Consider the following 23,876-nt stretch of genomic DNA (forward strand, 5'->3'; position numbering starts at 1 on the left):
GAGAGAGAGAGAGAGAGAGAGAGAGAGAGAGAGAGAGAGAGAGAGAGAGAGAGAGAGAGAGAGAGAGAGAGAGAGAGAGAGAGAGAGAGAGAGAGAGAGAGAGAGAGAGAGAGAGAGAGAGAAAAAAAAAAAAAAGCGGCCGTTGTCAGAGCTGAGAAGGAGAGGATTCGCGGGCTTTTTCGTTTTTATTTAAACAGCCAACCAATTGGGAGCGGAGGAGCAGAAGGCAGCCGGTTACGCCCAGCGAAGCGGACTTCGTCGGAGTGGACTGAGTCAGAGTGAGGCGGCTTTGGCTGGAGAGACTTCGGCAGGCTGAGGCTGAAGACAAGCTTCACTCCAAGTGAGGTAAGGCCGGGTAAGTTCCTTTAATTCAACTACCTTAGGAGTAAGTAATGGACGCGGCAGTTAGGGCAGTCGAGTGCTCCGTTTTCAGTTTGTGGGAAGTCAGGGCGACCACAATTGTCCCTGATGACTGACTATACCTTTGAAAGGTGCATCCAGCTGTAGCACCTGACAAACCGAGTTAGGGAACTGGAGCTGGAGCTGGATGAACTTCGGATCATTCGTGAGGCAGAAAGAGACAGCAGTTACAAGGAGGTAGTCACCCCTAAGAGTCAGGAGACAGGTTGCTGGGTGACTGTCAGGAGAGGCAAGGAAAATAGAAAGAGCAGAGCACACCTGTGGCTGTCCCGACCAATAATAAGTATATCGTTCTGGATACGGTTGGTGGGGACGACCTACCAGGGACAAGTTGCAGTTCTTGCGTCTCTAGCACCGAGACTGGACCCTCAGCTCAGAAGGCAAGGAGGGAAAATAGGAGAGCAGTAGTGATAGGGGATTCAATAGTTAGCGGGACAGATAAGAGGTTCTGTGGAAGGGATCGAGAATCCCGGATGGTCTATGCCTCCCTGGTGCCAGGGTCCGCGATATCTCAGATCGAGTTCTCAGTATTCTCAAGAGGGAGGGAGAGCAGCCAGATGTCGTGGTCCATATAGGGACCAAGGACGTGGGTAGGAAGAGTGAGGAGGTCCTGAAAGCTGATTTATGGAGTTAGGTGCTAAGTTAAAGGACAGGGCCACCAGGATAGCAATCTCAGGATTGCTACCACTGCTACGTGCAGGCGGGTTTAGAAATAGTAAGATAGAGAAGATCAACACGTGGCTGAAGACATGGTGCAGGAGGGAGGGCTTCAGATTTTTAGATAATTGGGCAGTTTTCCAGGGAAGGTGGGACCTGTTCCGACAGGACGGTTTACACCTGAACTGGAGGGGGACAAATATTCTTGCAGGTAGTTTTGCTAGACAGGCTGCAGTGCATTTAAACTAGATACAATGAGGAGGGGCACCAGATTGTGGGAACAGATGTAGGGGAGAAGGAAGAAGAACATAGTAAAGTTGTCTGCACCGTTAGTGACAAACAGAGTGAGAGGTGGAGAATTTCTTAAAAGCATTTATTTTAATGCTCCGAGCTTTGTAAGAAACGTGACTGAGCTTAGAGCATGGATTGATACCTGGAAATATCATGTTGTAGCTACTAGTGAAATTGCAGGAGGGGTGTGATTGGCAACTAAATATTCCTGGATTTCAATGCTTCAGGTGTGATAGAATCGGAGGAGCAAGACGGGGAGGTGTAGCATTGCTTGTCAGAGAAAATATTACAATGGTGCCCTGGCAGGATAGATTAGAGGGCTCGTCTAGGGAGGCTATTTGGGTGGAACTGAGGAATGTGAAAGGTATAGGAACACTTATAGGGGTGTATTATAGAGCACCTAATGGGGAGCGAGAATTGGAGGAGCAAATTTGTAAGGAGATGGCAGATATTTGTAGTAAGCACAAGATTGTGATTGTGGGAGATTTTAATATTCCACACACAGACTGGGAAGCCCATACTGTAAAAGGGCTGGATGGTTTGGAGTTTGAAAATGTGAGCAGGATAGTTTTTTTGTAGCAATACATAGACGTACCACCTAGAGAAGGGGCAGTGTTGGATCTCCTGTTAGGGAATGAGATAGGTTAGGTGACGGAGGTACGTGTTGGGGAGCACTTCGGGTCAAGTGATCACAATACCATTAGTTTCAGTATAATTATGGAGAAAGATAGGAAAGAAAGAATGCACCCGGGGTTGAGATTTTTGATTGGAGAAAGGCTAACTTTGAGGAGATGCGACAGGATTTAGAAAGTGTATTGGGACAATTTGTTTTATGGGGAAAAATGTAATAGAGCAATGGAGGTCATTTAAAGGTGAAATGTTGAGGGTACAGAATCATTATGTTCCTGTTAGGTTGAAAAGAAAGGTTAAAAGATTGAGAGAGCCATTGTTTTGAAGGAATATTGTAAAATTGGTTCTGAAAAAGAGATATCTACAGTAAATAAAGGCAGCATGGAGTAAATGAGGTGCTTGAGGAATATAAAGAATGTAAAAAGAATCTTAAGGCAGAAATTATAAAAGCTAAAAGAAGACAGGAGGTTGCTCTGGCAAGTAACGTGAAAATAAATCCAAAGGATTTCTACAGTATATTAATAGCAAAAGGATAGTGGGGGATAAAATTTGTCCCTTAGAGAATCAGAGTGGACAGCTATGTGTGGAGCCAAAGGAGATGGGGGAGATTTTGAACAATTTCTTTTCTTCAGTATTCACTATGGAGAAGTATATTGAATTGTGTAAGGTAAGGAAAGCAAGTAGGGAGTTTATGGAAACTATGATGATTAAACAAGAGGAAGTACTGGTACTTTTAAGGAATATAAAAGTTTGTTAAGTCTCCGGGTCCTGACAGGATATTCCCTTGGACCTTGCTGGAAGTTAGTGTAGAAATAGCGGGGGCTTTGACAGAAATATTTCAAATGTCAACAGAAACGGGGATGGTACCGGTCAATTGGCGGTTTGCTCACGTCGTTCCGTTGTTTAAAAGGGTTCAAAGAGTAAATGACCATATAACAGTTACAGTATGGAAACAGGCCATATCGGCCCTTCTAGTCCGTGCCAATCTCTTACTCTCACCTAGTCCCACTGACCTGCACTCGGTCCATAACCCTCCATTCCCTTCCTGTCCATATATTTATCCAATTTATCTTTAAATGACAACATCGAACCTGCCTCAAACACTTCTGCTGGAAGCTCGTTCCACACAGCTACCACTCTCTGAGTAAAGAAAGAGTAAACCTAGCAATTATCGGCCTGTAAGTTTGACATCAGGGGTGGGTAAATTAATGGAAAGTATTGTTAGAGATGGTATATATAATTATCTGGATAGACAGGGTCTGATTAGTAATAGTCAACACGGATATGTGCATGGAAGGTCATGTTTCACAAACCTTACTGAATTTTTTGAAGCAGTTACTCGGAAAGTTGACGAGGGTAGAGCAGTGGATGTTGTCTATATGTACTTTAGTAAGGACTTTGACAAGGTTCCACGTGGAAGGTTAGTTAGGAAGGCTCAATCATTAGGTATTCATATTGAACTAGTAAAATAGATTCAATAGTGGCTGGATGGGAGATGCCAGAGAGTAGTGGTGGATAACTGTTTGTCAGGTGGGAGGGCAGTGACTAGTGGTGTGCCTTAGGGATCTATATTGGGTCCATTGTTGTTTGTCATATACATTAATGATCTGGATGATGGGTGGTAAATTGGATTAGTAAGTATGCAGATAATACTAAGATGGGTGGTGTTGTGGATAATGAAGAAGGTTCTCAAAGCTTGCAGAGAGATTTAGGCCAGTTAGAAGAGTGGGGTGAAAGATGGCAGATGGAATTTAGTGCTGATAAGAGTGAGGTGCTTCATTTTGGTAGGACTAATCAAAATAGGACATACATGGTAAATGGTAGGGCATTGAAGAATGCAGTAGAACAGAGAGACCTAGGAATAATGGTGCATAGTTCCCTGAAGGTGGAATCTCATGTGGATAGGGTGATGAAGAAAGCTTTTGGTATGCCGGCCTTTATAAATCAGAGCATTGAGTACAGGAGTTGGGATGCCATGTTGAATTTGTACAAGACATTGGTAAGGCCAAATTAGGAGTATTGTGTACAGTTCTGGTCACCGAATTATAGGAAAGATGTCAACAAAATAGAGAGAGTGTAGAGAAGATATACTAGAATGTTACCTGGCTTTCAGCACCTCAGTTGCAGAGAAAGATTGAACAAGTTAGGTCTTCATTCTTTGGAACGTAGAAGGTTGAGGGGGGATTTGATAGAGGTATTTAAAATTATGAGGGGGATAGATAGAGTTGACGTGGATAGGCTTTTTTCCATTGAGAGTGTAGGAAATTCAAACAAGAGGACATGAGTTGAGGGTTAGGGGGCAAAAGATTAGGGGTAACACGAGGGGGAATTTCTTTATTCGGAGAGTGATGGCTGTGTGGAATGAGCTTCCGGTAGAAGTGGTGGAGGCAGGTTCGATATTATCATTCAAAGAAAAAATGGATAGGTATATGGGCAGGAGAGGAATGGAGGTTATGGGCTGAGTGCAGGTCGGTGGGACTAGGTGAGAGTAATGCGTTCAGCACAGACAAGAAGGGCCGAGATCGCCTGTTTCTGTGCTGTAATGGTTATATGGTTATATTGGCCCTTCTGGCCCTTTGAGCCACGCTGCCCAGCAATCTCCCAATTTAATCCCAGCCAAATCATGGTACAATTTACAATGACCAATTGGTCTATCAACTAGTTAATCTTTGGACGGTAGGTGGAAACAGGAGCAGCCAGAGGAAACTCACACGGTCATGGGGAGAACATGCAAACTCATTGCATGTGGGTCAACTGTACTGTAAAGCGTTGTGCTAATGTGCCTCTGACGGATTTATTGAATATGCCCCCAGAAAGAAAATGAATCTTAATTTTGCATTTGGTGACATATATATACTTTAATAATATATCCACTCAACCGGATTCCCTGTATACACTGACTCATCACCCGCTGTGATTCGTCCAGTGGTGTAATTAGCAAACTTGGGTGAGGAGCCATTTCAAATAAACTTCTGTTTTCCAGCCTCACTAACAAACCCTGTAACCACAGACACTGGGAAACAGGTACTGGCTATCCACCCTATGTATGCCTCTCATAATCTTGTAGACCTCTATCAGGTCCCCTTTCATCCTTCTACGCTCCAAAGAGAAAAGTCCCAGCTCCGCTAACCTTGCTTCATAAGACTTGTTTTCCAATCCAGGTAACACCCCGGTAAATCCCCTCTGCACCCTCTCCATAGCTTCCACATCCTTCCTATAATAAGGTGATCAGAACTGAACACAATACTCTAAGTGTGGTGTCACCAGAGATTTGTAAAGTTGCAACATGAACTCTGTACTCTTGATACCCCTATTAATGAAGCCTAGCATCCCATAGGCCTTTTTAATTATCCTACCAACCTGTGCATTGACCTTGAGGGATGTATGGATTTGAGCCCCAAGGTGCCTCTGTTCACCCACACTCTTAAGTAACCGACCATTAACCCTGTTCTCAGCCTTCTGGTTTGTCCTTCCAAAATGCATCACCTCACACTTATCCAGATTGAACTCAGTCTGCCACTTTTCTGACCAGCTCTGCATCCTCTTGTAACATTCGACAACCTAAAGCTCCATCCACAACTCTTCCAATCTTTGTATCATCTGCAAATTTACTCACCCATCCTTCTGCCTCTTCATCCAGATCATTTATAAAAATCACAAAGAGCAGGGGTGCCAGGACAGATCCTTGCGGCACTCCATTAGTCACTGACCTCCAGGCAGAATACTTTCCTTCCACTACTACCCTCTGCTTTCTTCCTGTGAGCCAATTTTTCATCCATTTGTTTAAACTTTGGGAGAATTTCTCCTTGTGTACAGTGGCATGCAAAAGTTTGGGCACCCTACGTCAAAATTTCTGTTACTGTGAATAGCTAAGCGAGTAAAAGGTGACCTGATTTCCAAAAGGCATAAAGTTAAAGATGGCACATTCCTTTAATATTTTAAGCAAGAAAATTTTTTTTATTTCCATCTTTTACAGTTTCAAAATAACAAAAAAGGTAAAGGGGCCAAGCGAAAGTTTGGGCACCCTGCGTGGTCAGTAACACCCCCTTTGGCAATATCACAGCTTGTAAACGCTTTCTGTAGCCAGCTAAGAGTCTTTCCATTCTTGTTTGGGGGATGATTGCCCAGTCTTCCTTGCAAAAGGCTTCTACTCCTGAGAGAATCCTGGGCCGTCTTGCATGCACTGCTCTTTTGAGGTGTATACACAGATCTTCGATGATGTTTAGGTCAGGGGACTGTGAGAGCCATGGCAAAACCTTCCACTTACACCTCTTGAGGTGGATTTTGAGGTGTTTTAGAAAGCAGAGGTGCTTTCATAGGATCTGTCAGTTGATCAAAGGAAATCCAGGAGTTTAATTAGTTACAACTGGGGAAATTACTCGTGTAGCTCAAAACCAAAAGCAACACAGTGGCTTATATAGTATTATTGGTTCACAGCTTAAATGACCAAGTTTTAATCCTGACCTCTGGCCTTGTTTGTGGATGTTACACATTTTCTCTGTCAATGTGCAGGATTGTCCTGCATGCTTACTTTCCTCACAGATCCCATAAACTCTCAGATTTGTAGCTTGCTGTAAGTACTGTAATGACTGGAGGAACATTTACAGAGTTGATGTGAATGTGAGGAGAATAAAATTAATTAGGGTAGGATTAGTGTCAGTGGATGTTTGGTGTTAACACAAATTTTTTGCACCAATTGGCCTGTTTCCATCATGTTCCATTGTGTTATTCTATCAAAAAGTAAATAAAATGTACTAGTTATAAAATGATCCTGTACTCTTGCAACTAATACGATAATTAAACTCCTATACATGAGGAAACACAAACTTCCTGACAGCACCTCACCGACATTTCCCAGCTACAATTCCCATTGGATTGTCCAGCGACGGTCAGTGTTGTTGAAGTTTCTCAGCAGTTTCACTGGGGAATCTTCCGGAACAACTGGGTTAAACCCATACAGGAAAAATATTTTTACTAATATGATACTGTGATGATTGTATATTTATATTACTGAACATTATACTGTTCTGCAGTATGTAAATACATTTTACGGATCTTATTATTAAAGTCTCAACAATAATTTCACTGTCTTAACACAAGTTTGTTGGTTAGAAATGTTCCCTACGTTTCTAAAGTGAGGTGGGGGCTCAGTGCTGAACCTGGTGCTCCTTTGCTCAGTAACTTGTTCCCACCTTGTGTGGAAAGGCCAAGTGCATTTTTTCTCAAGTTATTGAGTGCGGTTGGTGAATATTGGTGCGGAGGAGAGTGGGGGAGGGGATGCTCACAGTTTCCCACTGTCGTGTACATACATCTATTGATGCTTCTGGACACATCTTCAGTGATGTTCCTGGAATCATCGGGTGTTTCGGGTCTTTCAACATCATACAACCTCCTCCAGGTGACCCAGCCGGGGCTGATCAGACACCAGCTTGTGCCCAGATGGCTAGCTACTTATGACTCCATGGCTCCCCTCTTTTGAGCCACAGCCATCTTGAGGCCCTCTCTGCCGCATCGGCGGTACTGCAGATGGCTCTCCTCTTCCTCTCTCCCTCGATGCCCAAAATGCTGAAGGCTCTAACTAAAGAACGGGCTACGAATCCCCTACAACCAACCTCAGCTGCGATACTAACAATAATTGTTGTCATGGCTTGCAGCTTCCTATCAACCCCTCCCTTCGCCGTTGCCTCCAGAATTTGGTTAACATCTTCATCAAACTGCTTCCACAGTGAAGTCATGTTAGCTGCAGGCCATTTGATCCGCCTCCTGTTAGACTTCATGTTAGAGGGATTAGTTTGCAACACTTGGTGATAAGACAAATATCTCTCTCTCTCTCTCCTTCACTCCACCCAGTACCACTCCCTGTCTTCCCACAAGCCCTCCGCCTCTCCCAGTTTCTCAGCCACTCGACTCCTCTGCTGAGATGAGAGTGATTCACTGCACCCTGCTGTTACTGAACGGGATTGTCACCTCACTCCAAGGTAATTATCAAAAAATCTTGTTTGATTATGTTTCTTTATCTCAGTTTAGACACGTGGAATAAGAAGATAAAGCATTTTATATTTAGTAACTTATGAAATTGTCCACACTACTTAATTGCAATGAATGAATGTCCCATGGCAATCCTTGAAAGTGAGAATATAGATGTCTGTAATTGGAAAAATGTTTTCAAGTGGCTCTTGTGTGGTTAGAAACTATAAACTGCTGACTTTTATATGTATTAGTTTGTGAGATGGATGAAATTCATGATAGCATTGAGTTTAGTTTTTGCTGTGTATCTAATCAAACTCCCACGATCATTTCTGCTACGACTCCCATGTAACACACGGGAAAACCAATGAACATGTAGACATAGAAATCCAGAGTGACATAGAAAATGCTGGAGGAATTCTGACAGCATCTTTGGAGAGGAATAATAAGTCACTCTCTTGGGCTGAGACCTTTCATCATGACTCCAGTGGTCCCAGATTCCTATGTTCCTTGCTGAGCCTTTCCCCTTTTACAAGCATTGCATTTGGTGGATCTGACACACCCTGTATAGGAATTCCTTCCCCAGCAGTGTCTGAATGCCGGAATAGCAACACTGTGGGAGACATTCACCAGAAGTAACGGGGCAGTTCAAGGAAGTAAAGCATCACCACATCCTCAAGAATAATTGATGTACCAATCTTGTAAATTGAGAAAGCAAAATTTGGTTTGCATCCAGCAATTTTCATGAGATCGGGTCATCATTCATGCCAAATTCATGGTGTATAAATGATATGATATCTGTAAAGGAGTGACAAACAGGCAGTGAATAGCAAGTCAGTAACATCTTGTTCAAACGCCCTTCACTGTAAAATCTGCACATTTTGGGTTCTGTGCACTCAAATGTCGACCTCCCATCCAAAAGCTCGACCTCCCATCCAAAAGATTTTCCTCAGTGCTCTCTCCCTTTAGAGAACACTGTAGGTTTTCGCAAATAAAAATGGTGAAGGCATTTTGTATTTAAGAAAAGCCATAACAATTCATTTATTGTACTCCAAATATTGAACTCAAAACATAGTTGAAAAACTTAATGTAATTAAATCAGACCAGCCTTTTAAAGTGAAGCTCCAACTCAGTGTCGGTGGTTATGAATTATGTATATTTCCGCTAATTACATTACCATACAGCTCCCCAATAATTCATTAAAACTGGCATTGCGACACTCTCCTGAGTTTGGACAAGACACAAGCTCAGGTTCTATGCTCTATGAGACGAGTAACAGCAGGTGGCTTGGCTCCTCCTCTTCCCAAAAAAATGGAACGGGCCATCGTTAGGGGGCCTAAGGGGATGTTGCTGTGTGTCATGGCGGACAAACACAAATGAGGCGGAATGTAGTTCAACAGGAATCCAAGAGTGCAGTTCACCATGATGGGAAGTAGGAATATGTGGAAAGGAATTGAATTTACTGAGGAGGGTGGAATGCTGTTGAATGGTCGACAAGGCAGACGTGGTGTTAGGAATAAAATTACCTGGCACTCATAACAGATGCCCTTATACCAACAGCCATGGATGACTACCCATCCTCTTTTAGAGCTGTTCTGAGCCTCAGGAGCACCCATGGGTGATGATCATGCCAACACCCTTAGGTCAGGGAAGCCCTCAGAACAGCCTTTGAGGAGTGGTAAAACCACTCACATAAGCCATTCGACTGTGGGGATGCGCTGTGGTGCGAGGAACCATCCCTGCTAAATTCCAGAGTGTGTTGGTAACTTGTCATCAGGAACTTGCATCTGCCTAATTCTGGTGTATACCTCCAAACAATTAATCACAGAGGAAAATTGTCATGCAGATATTTAGAGCAGCCTTTCTCAAACTTTCTCCCTGGAGGAACCAACAAAATAATTTTTAGGTCTCAGTGACCCCCAGCATAACCATTATATCGACAGCTCACAGTACCTTAGTGTGATCAGTAAGTTGTGGATATAATAATCCAAAAATAATTGTCAATGCTCTTTTGCGTAGAGAATGAATTTTCAGCTGAGCTTTCTTGATAAGAAAACAGATAGCTAAGCTTAGCTTACTAGAGACTACGCCTGTGGCTGTGCCCCTTGTTTGAGTACTGTTGGTGGGGGGGACAGCTTACCTGAGGGAAGCAACAGTGGCCGTGCCTCCGGCAAAGAGTCCGGCCCTCTAGCTCAGAAGGGTAAGGAAAGGAAGAGGAGGGCAGTTGTAATAGGGGACTTGATAGTTAGGGGGTCAGATAGGCGATTCTGTGGACGCAGTCAGGAGACCCGGATGGTAGTTTGCCTCCCTGGTGCCAGGGTCCGGGATGTTTCTGATCGCGTCCAAGATATCCTGAAGTGGGAGGGAGGGGAGCCAGATGTCGTAGTACATATAGGTACCAATGACATAGGTAGAAAAAGGGAAGAGGTTCTGAAAGGAGAACATAGGGAGTTAGGAAGGGAATTGAGAAGAAGGACCACAAAAGTAGTAATCTCAGGATTACTGCCTGTGCCACGTGACAGTGAGAGTAGGAGTGCAATGAGGTGGAGGATAAATGTGTGGCTGAGGGATTGGAGCAAGGGGTGGGGATTCAAGTGTTTGGATCATTGGGACCTCTTTTGGCACAGGTGTGACCTGTACAAAAAGGACGGGTTGCACTTGAATCCTAGGGGGACCAGTATCCTGTCGGGGAGATTTGTGAAGGCTACTGAGGAGAATTTAAACTGGAATTGTTGGGGGTGGGGGATTCAAATTGAAGAGACTAGGAGAGAGGAGTTTAGTTCACAAATAGGGAAAGCTAGTAGACAGAGTGCGAGGGAGGATAGGCAGGGGACATAGGTCAGGAGCACTCAGACCGAAGATGTAGGGGAGAAGGCAGAAAAAGATAACAAAGTTGTTTGCTCTATTAAGGGTAAACAGAGAGTAAGAGTTGGGGAGTTTCTTAAATGCAACTATTTTAATGCTAGGAGCATTGTAAGAAAGGGGGATGAGCTTGGAGCATGGATTGATACCTGGAAATATGATGTTGTAGCTGTTAGTGAAACATGATTTCAGGAGGGGTGTGATTGGCAACTAAATATTCCTGGATTTCGTTGCTTCAGGTGTGACGGAATCAGAGGCTGAAGAGGGGGAGGTGTTGCATTGCTTGTCAGGGAAAATATAACAGCGGTGCTCTGGCAGGATAGATTAGTGGACATGGCTGGGGAGGCTATGTGGGTGGAATTCAGGAATGGGAAGGGTGTAGTGACACTTATAGGGGTGTATTACAGACCACCTAATGGAGAGTGAGAATTGGAGGAGCAAATTTGTAAGGAGATAGTAGATATTTGTAGTAAGCACAAGATTGTGATTGTGGGAGATTTTAATTTTCCACACATTGACTGGGAAGCCCATTCTGTAAAAGGGCTGGATGGGTTGGAGTTTCTAAAATGTGTGCAAGTTAGTTTTTTGCAGCAATACATAGAGCTACCAACTAGAGAAGGGGCAGTGTTGGATCTCCTGTTAGGGAATGAGATAGGGCAGGTGACGGAGGTATGTGCTGGGGAGCACTTCGGAACCAGTGATCACAATACCATTAGTTTCAATATAATTATGGAGAAGGATAGAACTGGACCCAGGGTTGAGATTTTTGATTGGAGAAAAGCTAACTTTGAGGATGAGTGAAAGGATTTAGAAGGACTGGATTGGGACAACTTGTTTTATGGGAAGGATGTAACAGAGAAAAAGAGGTCATTTAATGGTGAAATTTTAAGGATACGGGATCTTTATGTTCCTGTTAAGTTGAAAGGAAAGGTTGAAAGTTTGAGAGAGCCATGGTTTTCAGGGGATATTTGAAACTTGGTTCAGAAAAAGAGGGATCTATAATAAATATAGGCAGCTTTGTGTAAATGAGATGCTTGAGGAACATAAGGAATGTAAAAAAGAATCTTAAGAAAGAAATCAGAAAATCTAAATGAAGATATGAGGCTGCTTTGGCAAGTAAAGTGAAAATAAATCCAAAGGGTTTCTACAGTTATATTACTAGCAAAAGGACAGTGAGGAATAAAATTGCTCCCAGAGAGTATCAGAGTGGGCGGCTATTTGCAGAACCAAAAAAGATGGGGGGAGACTTTGAATAACTTCTTTTCTTCGGTATTCACTAAAGGAAGCAAGAAGGGTAGTCATGGAAAGTATGATGATAAAAGAAGAGGAAATACTGGCGCTTTTAATGATTATAAAAGTGGATAAGTATCCGAGTCTGGACAGGATATTCCCTAGGACCCTGAGGGAAGTTAGTGTAGAAATAGCAGGGGCTCTGACAGAAATATTTCAAATGTCATTAGAAATGGGGATGGTGCCGGAAGATTGGCGTATTGCTCATATTGTTCCATTGTTTAAAAGGGTTTCTAAGAGTAAACCTAGCAATTATCGGCCTGCGAGTTTGACGTCAGTGGTGGGTAAATTGATGGAAAGTACTTAGAGATGGTATATATAATTATCTGAATAGACAGGGTCTGATTAGGGACAGTCAACATGGATTTGTGCATGGAAGGTCATGTTTGACGAATCTTATTGAATTTTTTAATTAAGTTACTAGGAAAGTTGACGAGGGTAAAGCGGTGGATGTTGTCTGTATGGACTTCAGCAAGGCCTTTGACAAGGTTTCACACAGAAGGTTAGTTAGGAAGGTTCAATCCTTAGGCATTAATATTGAAGTAGTAAAATGGATTGAGCAGTGGCTGGATGGGAGACGCCAGAGAGTAGTGGTGGATAACTGTGTATCAGTTTGGAGGACGGTGTCTAGTGGTGTAACTCAGGGATCTGTACTGGGTCCAATGTTGTTTGTCATATATATTTATGATCTGGATGATGGGGTGGTAAATTGGATTAGTAAGTATGCAGATAATACAAAGATAGGTGGAGTTGTGGATGATGAAGAAGGTTTCCAAAATCTTGCAGAGAGATTTAGGCCAGTTAGAAGAGTGGGCTGAAAGGTGGCAGATGGAGTTTAATGCTGATAAATGTGAAGTGCTACATCTTGGTAGGACTAATCAAAATAGGACAAGCATGGTAAATGGTAGGGCATTGAAGAATGCAGTAGAACAGAGGGATCTAGGAATAATGGTGCATAGTTCCCTGAAGGTGGAATCTCATGTGGATAGGGTGGTGAAGAAAGCTTTTGTTATGCTGGCCTTTAAATCAGAGCATTAAGTATAGGAGTTGGGATGTAATGTTGAAATTGTATTAGGCATTGGTAAGGCCAAATTTGGAATATTGTGTACAGTTCCGGTCATGAACTTAGAGGAAAGGTGTCAATAAAATTAAGAGAGTACAGACGAGATTTACCAGAATGTTGCCTGGGTTTCATCTCCTAAGTTACAGACAATGGTTGAACAAGCTATATCTTTATTCTTTGGAGCGTAAAAGGTCGAGGGGGTACTTGATAGAGGTATTTAAAATTATGAGGGGGATAGATAGAGTTGACGTGGATAGGCTTTTTTCCATTGAGAGTGGGAGAGGTTCAAACAAGAGGACATGAGTTGAGAGTTAAAGGGCAAAAATTTAGGGGTAACATGAGGGGGAACTTCTTTACTCAGAGAGTGGTAGCTGTGTGGAACGAGCTTCCAGCATTAGTGGTTGAGGCAGTTTCGATTTTGTCATTTAAAGTTAAATTGGATAGATCTTTCTTTATAGACATCTGTTAGTCTCATGAGACCATGGATTTACACCTTGGAAGGTTTCCAGGGCGAGGGCTGGGCAAGGTTGTATGGAAGACCAGCAGTTGCCCATGCTGCAAGTCTCCCCTCTCCACGCCACCGATGTTGCCCAAGGGAAGGGCATTAGGACCCATACAGCTTGGCACCGGTGTCGTCGCAGAGCAATGTGTGGTTAAGTGCCTTGCTCAAGGACAAATCACGGTGCCTCAGCCAAAGCTCAAACTAGTGACCTTCAGATTACTAGACAAACACCTCAACCACTTGACCACGCGCCAACACATTTGGATATATATGGACAGGAAGGGAATGAAGGGTTATGGGGTGAGTGCAGGTTGGTGGGACTAGGTGAGAGTAAGAGTTCGGCACAGACTAGAAGGGCCGAGGTGGCCTGTTTCCGTGCTGTAATTGTTATATGGTTATATATGGTTATATGGAAAATGTCTGTTAAGTAGGCTAGTTTCTGCAACCATTCTTTAGCTTCAAAGCACTCAGCAAAATCTGTCCTATTATTTTCAGGAAAGTACACCTGCAACTCACCTTTCAGGTCAAACACCCTGTTGAGAACTCTTCCTCGGCTAACCCACCAGATTTCTGTATGTAGCAGGAGATTGGTGTGTTCTTAGTTCAGGCTTTCTCACAGTCTCTTCAACATTCTCTAGTGAACTGATCTGAAAGCTACTTAATAACTTGCTTCCTGAACCTTTTAAATGACTGTAACTTTATTTTCAAAAGCTTTAACCTGTTTTTTTTTCTGAGTTTCTAATAGTTATTTAAAATAATCAGCACAATTGTATGCCAAATGGCTGTGATTTGTAGATAAGTGCCTTTTCAATTTTGCTGAATCCATTGCTACATTTGCCACAGACTAGGCACAATTGATTCGGACAACGTGGATCACCAATCCATGTAAAACCCATTGATAAGCAGCTTTCATTGTGAATGCAGACTTTGGTGTGTCCATTGTTGCACTAGTGCAGTGAAATGACTCAAAATTGTAATTCTGCATTATTAACCGTATCAGAAATGACCATAGGCACAGGCCTAGAATCTCCTCTTCCATCTCAGACCACCTCTTCAAAATTTGCCACACCGGACCGACTTTAGAATGAAGATTTCCTTCCAATTTTCTATGACACTGGTACTTTGTTTGCTCCCATAAGTCAGTTGTCAGTGTGTAATGGGAAGTCGGGGGAGGTAATTAGGAAGGGAGAGACTGACATCACAGCCCAATTTAGGCAAGTTCATTCAATGCTCAGAAAACACACATCATGCCTACCGTCCACTTCTCTGTGCACTCACTAATTATCAATGGTCTCCCCATCTCACGTCAAAAAACTGAGAATGGACTCAGCCAAATAAACACAGTCGTACTGCACAGTGCCATACTGGATTGCTAACGGGGCTGCTCGGTCACTGTCCACCACCGTGAGCGCTAGCGTCGGGCGTTACGTGAAGTTCAGAAAACGATGTTTTTTTTCTAATCATGACCTCTCACAGAACCCCTAGCGACCTCTCATGGAACCTAAGGATCTGCAGAACCCCGAATGAGAAATCATTATTGAGAAATGAGTTAGGAGCCACAGTTCCCAGCCCACCCCCTCAAGCCTACAGTTCGATCCAAACTGATCAAACTGTAACCTTCTGCATTCCTGCAGCAAGTTGTTCTCTGGTTGAAGTGCTTGGCTCAGCATGACAAGCTCCAAACACTTCAATACATCGGGGAAGTTTGACATGATATTTCAGGAAGCAGTCACACCCTTAAATTACCATCACTGAACTGGTGAAAGATCAGGGACAGGAAGATACGACTGTAGAAGAGATGGGAGGTATCCAGTGGAACGTCAGCCTGTGTGTACAGGAGAAGGAAGAATGCAAGGATCTGGATCACCTGGCAAACAGTTTGCATCAGTTTTATTTCTGTTTGGCGAGATAACAGTAGTGATGTGTGATTGGGAGTAGTGATGGATCCTCAGCGTTTTACAGCTTATATTAAAGAATAATTGATGGATGGACAACCTCAATATAAAGTTGCTACCTGAACCCTCAGATGTTGGTCTTTGAGCACTTGGAATGCAAAAATCTTTCCACATGTCAATTTCCTGTTCATAATTTGCGGTTTTCTGTCCAGCTTCTGCCTGGCTGGATTTTACAAACAGATTTCAGTGCTGAGTTCCACCCACACAGTTATCCTCCCTCAGACCTAAATCATCCCTTTCTTCACGCTTGTTGGGTGGGTTGTGGTGGAGTAGTTGCGGGAAATTAGTTCCACCCCTGTGCTCTGTTGGATGCCCAAACTAATCCATAGTAAAATTATATACAAACTTGTGTTAAAACCCGCTACATTAAGAATGATTGGGAAAGGGAACTTGGGCTTTCTTTACCTATAGAGAAATGAGGAAAAAATTCAATTAGTTAATTCTTCCTCTATAGGTGCTAAACATTCGCTGATACAGTTTAAAGTAGTACGGAGTGTTCATATGTCTGAAGATAAACCAGCTCGTTATTATTCTCATTTGAATCCTGTGTGTGACAGATGTCACTCTGAGATAGCTTCTTTAACTCATATGTTTTGATCATGTCCTCTTTTGAAAAAATATTGGAAAGATATATTTTATATTATTTTAACTGTTCTGAATATTGATCTAAAACCTGACCCTATTACTGCAATTTTTGGTTTGCTAATGATAGAACAAAGTCATTTGACCTCTTCAGCTCGTCCGATGGTTCCATGTTACATTAATGGCTAGAAGATCTATATTATTGAATTGGAAAGAGATTAATTCTCCCACTACATTTCAATGGTTCTCTTAAACTATGTCGTGTTTAAATTTAGAAAAAAAATAGGAGTGTCATTTATGATCCTTCTATTAAATTTCAAAATATTTGGAGGCCATTTGTTCAACACTTCCATATGATGTAAGGTGACCCTCTCCAAACCTATTCTATTACATTTAAATATATGGAGAGAGAAGTGGAGTTATTGACATTAATAGTGCTACTTGATATAACACAACAGCCCATGTCTTTTTTTATAGTTTTGTTGATTAGTATTGTTTAGTGTTTTTTTTCTCATTGGTGTATATTTTTTGTATTTTTTTTTCTTTTTCATTATACCTTTGTATCTTTTTTACTCATATTATATTTGTATTCTGTAAGATTTTGAGAGGTTTAATATCTGTGTTAACTGAGTTTATATTTACATATGCTAATTATTAACAATATAATCCCAATAGCTCTGTATTAATATTTTGTTATGTTTAACATTTTGATATTAATGAAAAGATTGAAGAAGAAAAGAAAGCATGATTTGTATGCACAGTATGCAGGACAAGCTCACTGTATCTCAGCACATGTGATAATAATAAACCAATTCCAATTCCAAACCCGCTACCAGTTTACCCATTTCAGTTTGCTAGCATGTGATCAAAATCGTAATACTTGAGATTCTTTTCTTTTGAGTTCACAGTCCTGGTTGTGTTATAGTTGAACTGTACATTGGGTAACAGGTTCCTCATCAATTTTCATCATAGGTTCCTTGTATTATCAATTATTTCTCTCCAGGTGATTTTACCCTATTTGCACCCAATGAGCCTGTTGTAGCAATTGCAGGTAAAGATGTTGTACTGGATTGTGTGATGCTCCCACCAACCTCTGCCAGCAACATGACAGTGCAGTGGCTAAAATCCGGTCTCAGCTCACCCATCCACGTGTACAGACATGGACAAGATGACCCCCTCGCTCAACACCAGGATTACAGAGGAAGGACAGAACTGTTTAAAGATGAAATTACCAAAGGAAATGTTTCCCTCAGAATAAAGAACGTAAGGCCAGATGATGAAGGACAATATACATGTTCAGTTGAAGACAGAACTGACTTCAAACAATCTGCGGTTGAACTGCGTGTTCGAAGTGAGTATTATTGCCATTTGTATCAAGGTATTGTTTTGCATGCCATCCAGATAGACCATTTCATACACATATATTCAGGTAGTAAAATGAAAAGAATGTGGAATATAGTGCTGTTGTTGCAGAGAAATTACAGTGCAAGTCACTACACAATTACACATTAAGGTGTAAGGGTTGCTTTGAGTTAGACGGGGTAGTCTGACATTGGTGGTTGGGAAGTTGTTGGAATCGATTATTAGGGATGAGATTGCCGAATACTTGGAGGCACATGACAAGGTCGGCCAGAGTCAGCATGGTTTCCTGAAAAGAAAATCTTGCCTGACTAACCTACTGCAATTTTTTGAGGGATTTACAAGCAGGGTAGACAAAGGAGATGCAGTAGGTGTTGTGTACTTGGATTTTCAGAAGATCTTTGAGGAGGTGCTGCACATGAGGCTACTTAGCAAGATAAGAGCCCATGGAATTACAGGGGAGTTACTAACATGGGTGGAGCATTGGCTGATCGGCAGAAATCGTAGAGTGGAAATAAAGGGATCCAATTCTGGCTGGCTGCCGAAAACCAGTGGAGTTCCACAGGGCTCGGTGTTGGGACCGCTGCTTTTTAAGATGTATGCTAATGATTTGGACCATGTGATTAATGGATTTGTAGTTACATTTGACAATGATACAAAGGTAGGTGGAGGAGCGGGTAGTGCTGAGGAAACAGAGAGCCTGCAAAGAGAATTAGATAGTTTTAGGGAAGTGGCAAATTAAATATAATATTGGAAAGAGCATGGTCATGCACTTTGGCAGAAGAGATAAACAGGCGGACTATTATTTAGATGGGGAGAGAAGTCAAAATGCAGAGATGCAAAGGGACTTTGAAGTCCTTGTGCAGGATACCCTAACTGTTAACCTCCAGGTTGAGTCAGTGGTGAAGAAGGCAAATGCAATGTTGGCATTCATTTCTAGAGGCATAGCAAATTAGAGCAAGGATGAGAGATTGAGGCTCCAGAAGGCACTCGTGAGATAACACTTGGAGTTTTGCGTGCAGTTTTGGGCTCCTTATTTCAGAAAGGATATACTGAATTTGGAGAGGGTTTAGAGAAGATTCATGGGAATGTTTCCAGAAATGTAAGTTTACCGTATGAGAAACATTTGGCAGCTCTCGATCTGTTTCCGTGGAGTTCAGGAGAATGAGGGTCGATCTCATACAGACATTCTGAATGATAAAATGCCTGAACATATTAGAAATGGCAAAGTTATTTCCCATGGTAGGGGAGCCTAGGACAAGTGCTCACGACTTTAGGATTGAAAGATGTCCATTTAGAGCAGAAATGGAGAAATTACTTTAGTCAGACGGTGGTAAATCTGTGGAATTTGTTGCAGCGAGTGGTCGTGGAGGCCAAGTCACTGGGTGCATTTAAGGCAGAGTTAGATCAGTTCTTGATTAGCCAGGGCATCAAAGGGTATGGGTAGAAGGCAGTGGAGTGGGGATGATTGGAAGAATTGAATCAGCCGTGATTGAACGGCGGAGAAGACTCGATAGGCTGAATGGCCCACTTCTGCCCCTATATCTTATGGTCTTATGGTGGTGCAAGCATTCATATCTTGGAGTGTCAGAGGTCCATTCAAGAGCTTGATAACAATGGCATAGAAACTATCCTCGAGTCTGGTGTTTTGTGCTCTTGGGGCTTTGTATCTTCACTCAGTGGGAGAGGGGGAAAGAGAGAATGGCCTGGGTGTGGGGTATGTGATTATATCGGCCGCTTTCCCAGCCCAGTGAGATGTGTAGACAGAATCAGAGAAGAGAGTCTGCTTTGCACTAAGGACCAGGCTTTGTTCACAACTCTTCAGTTTCTTCTCAAACCTTAGTCACAGAGTCATAGAAAAGTACATATTTGTATAGGAAAGTATATTTGTAATAAACAGATCATTTGGTAGAGATTTGTTTTCACTTTGACACAAATCAGTCTTCTGTTAATCAGCGTCAAAAAATGTCGAATTAGATCACCTGTGATTCGACACTCTAAAACAGCAAAATATGAAAACTTCCAAGCGGGGGGTGGGGGTGAATACTTTATATAGGCACCGTACTTATATATCTGGTTCCTATCAATGCCTTCCAATAACTTTCCCACAACTAATGTCAGACTTGCAGGCCTATCATTTCATGGTTTATGTTCAGAGCCTGTTTTAAACAACGGAACAGCATTGTCTATTCTCCAATCTTGGTACCTGGCCTGTTGTGAAGGATATTTTAAATATTTCTGCTGGGGTCCCAGCAATTTTTGCATGCCTCCTGTAGCGTCTGAGAGAACACTTTGTCAGGCCCTGGGGATTTATCCACATTGATTTTCGTCAGAGTAGCAAACACCTCCTCCTCTGTAATCTATACAGGAACCATGAAGTTGAAGCTGCATTGCCTCACTGATGTAGGCTCTGTATCTGTCTCCTGAGTAAATACAGATACAAAGAATTTAAGATCTCCCCCATCTGTTTTGATTTGACACATGGTTTACCTACCATTCTGATTTCCAGAGGACTAATCTTGACCCTAGTAGCCCTGTTGCGCTTAACATATTCTACTTCACCTTGTCTGCTAAAGCAACTTTATGCCTTCCTGATTTCTTTCTTAAGTGTCTCTTGCATTTCATGTTCTGAAAGAGCATCTCATTTATTTCTACCTGCCTATACCTGCTACGCACCTTTTCTTTCTTAACCATGGCCTCAGTATCTTTTGAAATCTAAGGTTCCCGACACCTGTTATCCTTACCTTTTATTCTGACAGACAAGTACACCCTTTGCACTGTCAAAATTTGGTTTTGAAAGCCTCATCTTACAAAGTGCACCTTTGCCAGAAAACAGCCAATCCCAATCCACACTTGCCAGATCATTTCTGCTGGCATGAAAATTGGCCTTTCTGCAATGTAGAATCTCAGCCTGCAGATGAGACCTATAATTTTACATATTTACTTTGAAAATCCAAGTACACAGCATTAATGGATTCTCCTTTATCTATGCAGCTTGATTTCTTGAAAGAATTCCAACAGATTTGACAGCCAAGATTTTCCCTTGAGAAAACCATGCTGACTATGGCCTATTTTATCATGTGCCTTCAAGCACCCTAAGACTTCAATACAACCATATAACCCTATAACCATATAACAATTACAGCACGGAAGCAGGCCATCTCGACCCTTCTAGCCCATGCCGAACTCTCACCTAGTCCCAATGACCTGCACTCAGCCTATAACCCTCCATTCCTTTCCTGTCCATATATCTATCCAATTTAACGTCAAATGACAACATCGAACCTGCCTCAACCAATAATGCTGGAAGCTCGTTCCACACAGCTACCACTCTCTGAGCAAAGAAGTTCCCCCTCATGTTACCCCTAAACTTTTGCCCTTTAACTCTCAACTCATGTCCTCTTGTTTGAACCTACCCCACCTTCAATGGAAAAAGCCTATCCACGTCAACTCTGTCTATCCCCCTCATAATTTTAAACACCTCTATCAAGTCCCCCCTCAACCTTCTACGTTCCAAAGAATAAAGACCCAACTTGTTCAACCTTTCTCTGTAACTTAGGTGATGAAACCCAGGTAACGTTCTCATAAATATTCTCTGTACCCTCTTTATGTTGACACCTTTCCTGTAATTGGGTGACCAGAACTGTATACAATACTCCAAATTTGGCCTCACCAATGCCTTGTACAATTTCAACATGACATCCCAACTTCTATACTCAATGCTTGATTTATAAACGCCAGCATACCAAAAGCTTTCTTTACCACCTATCCACATGAGATTCCACCTTCAGAGAGCTATGCACCATTATTCCTAGATCCTTCAGTTCTACTGCATTCTTCAATGCCCTGCCATTTACCATGTATGTCCTATTTTGATTAGTCCTACCAAAATGTGACACCTCACATTTATCAGCATTAAACTCCATCTGCCATATTTCAGCCCACTCACTCTTCTAACTGGCCTAAATCTCTCTGCAAGCTTTGAAAACCTACTTCATTATCCACAACGCCACCTATCTTAGTATCATCTGCATACTTACTCATCCAATTTACCACCCATCATCCGGGTCATTAATATATATGACAAACAACATTGGACCCAACACAGATCCCCGAGGCACACCACTAGTCATCGACCTCCAATCTCACAAACAGTTATCCACCAGCACTCTCTGGCATCTCCCATCCAGCCACTGCTGAATCCATTTTACTACTTCAATATTAATACCTAATGATTGAACCTTCCTGACCAACCTTCCGTGTGGGACCTTGTCAAAGGCCTTACTGAAGTCCATATAGACAACATCCACCACTTTACCCTCGTCAACTTCCCTTGTAACCTCTTCAAAAAGTTCAATAAGATTTGTCAAACATGACCTTCCATGCACAAATCCATGTTGAAGGTTCCTAATCAGACCCTGTCAATCCAGATAATTATACATACCATCTCTAAGAATACTTTCCATCAACTTACCAAACACTGACATCAAACTCACAGGTCGATCATTGCTAGGTTTACTCTTAGAACCCTTTTTAAGCAATGGAACAACATGAGTAAGATGCCAATCCTCAAGCACCATGCCCGTTTTTAATGACATATTAAATATTTCTGTCAGCGCCCCTGCTAATTCCACACTAACTTCCATCAAGATCCTCGGGAATATCCTGTCAGGACCCGGAGACTTATCCACTTTTATATTCCTTGAAAGCTTCAGTACTTCCTCTTCTTTAATCATCATCGTTTCCATAACTTCTCTACCTGTTTGTCTTATCTTACCCAATTCAATATGGTTCTCCTTAGTGAATACCGAAGAAAAGAAATCGTTAAGAATCTCCCCCATCTCTTTTGGCTCCACACATAGCCGTCCACTCTGATTCTCTAAGGTACCAATTCTATCCCTCACTATCCTTTTGCTATTAATATAACTGTAGAAACCCTTGGGATTTATTTTCACGTTACTTGCCAAAACAACCTGATATCTTCTTTTAGCTTTTTTAATTTCTTTCTAATGATTCTTTTTACATTCTTTATATTCGTCGAGCACCTCATATTCTCCATGCTGCCTATATTTATTGTAGATATCTCTTTTTCCGAACCAAGTTTCCAATATCCCTTGAAAACCATGGCTCTCTCAAAGTTTTAACCTTTCCTTTCATCCTAACAGGAACATAAATATTCTGTACTCTCAAAATTTCACTTTTAAATGAACTCATTTCTCTATTACATTCTTCCCATAAAACAAATTGTCCCAATCCACTCCTTCTAAACCCTTTCTCATCCCCTCAATGTTAGCCTTTCTCCAGTCAAGAACATCAACCCTGGGTCCAGACCTATCCTCCTCCAGAATTGTATTCAAACTAATAGCATTATGATCACTGGACCCGAAGTGCTCCCCAACACAAACCTCAGTCACCTGACCTGTATCATTCCCTAACAGGAGATCCAACACTGCCCCTTCTCTCGTTGGTACCTCTATGTATTGCTGGAAAAAACTATCCTGCACACATTCTGCACACTCCAAACCATCCAGCCCTTTTACAGTATGGACGTCCCAGTCTATGTGTGGAAAATTAAAATCTCCCACAATCACAACCTTGTGCTTACTACAAATATCTGCTATCTCCTTACAATTTTGCTCCTCCAAGTCACGCTCCCCATTTGGTGATCTATAATACACCCCCACAAGAGTTACTACACCTATCCCATTCCTCAATTCCACCCAAATAGCTTCCCTAGACAAGCCCTCTAATCTATCCTGCCAGAGGCACTGCTGTGATATTTTCTCTGACAAGCAATGTTACACCTCCCCCTCTGGTCCCTCCGATTCTATCGCAGCTGAAACAATTAAATCCAGGAAATTTTAGTTGCCAATCACACCCCTCCTGTAACCATGTTTCACTAATAGCTACTACATCATACTTCCAGGTATCAATCCATGCTCTGAGCTCCTCCACCTTTCTTACAATGCTCCTAGCATTAAAATAAATGCATTTAAGAAATGTTCCACCTCTTACTCTCTGTTTATCCCTGACAGTACAAACATCTTTACTATTTTCTTTTTCTTTCTTCCTCCCTGTATCTGTTCATACACGCTGGTTCCCCTCCCTCCCATATATAGTTTAAATCCACCGGAGCCCCTCTAGCAAATCTACCTGAAAGTTGAGATGTAGACCGTCCCGGCGGAACAGGTCCTACCTTCCCTGGAAAACTGCCCAATTATCTATAAACCTGAAGCCTTCCCTCTGCACCCTGTCTTCAGCCATGTGTTGATCTGCGCTATCTTATTATTTCCAAACC

At 42.2% G+C, this 23,876-nt stretch overlaps 1 protein-coding gene across 3 annotated transcripts in view; it reads left to right on the forward strand.

The window, feature by feature from the left end:
• The first annotated feature begins 233 nt into the window (after window positions 1-233).
• Window positions 234-23,876, forward strand: part of LOC134346576 (butyrophilin subfamily 1 member A1-like) — a 50,906-nt gene continuing 27,263 nt past the window's right edge. For 2 of the 3 annotated variants that reach the window (XM_063047999.1, XM_063047997.1), the window contains exons 1-3: window positions 246-345; window positions 7,849-7,976; window positions 17,223-17,570. In XM_063047999.1, the coding sequence (XP_062904069.1) occupies window positions 7,919-7,976; window positions 17,223-17,570 (406 nt within the window). In that variant the 5' untranslated portion in view covers window positions 246-345; window positions 7,849-7,918. Of the gene's footprint in view, window positions 356-7,848; window positions 7,977-17,222; window positions 17,571-23,876 lie in introns of all 3 variants that reach the window. The other variant, XM_063047998.1, reaches the window with a different exon arrangement.

This window comes from Mobula hypostoma, chromosome 5 (assembly GCF_963921235.1).
Source record: "Mobula hypostoma chromosome 5, sMobHyp1.1, whole genome shotgun sequence".
Classification (NCBI taxonomy): domain Eukaryota; kingdom Metazoa; phylum Chordata; class Chondrichthyes; order Myliobatiformes; family Myliobatidae; genus Mobula; species Mobula hypostoma.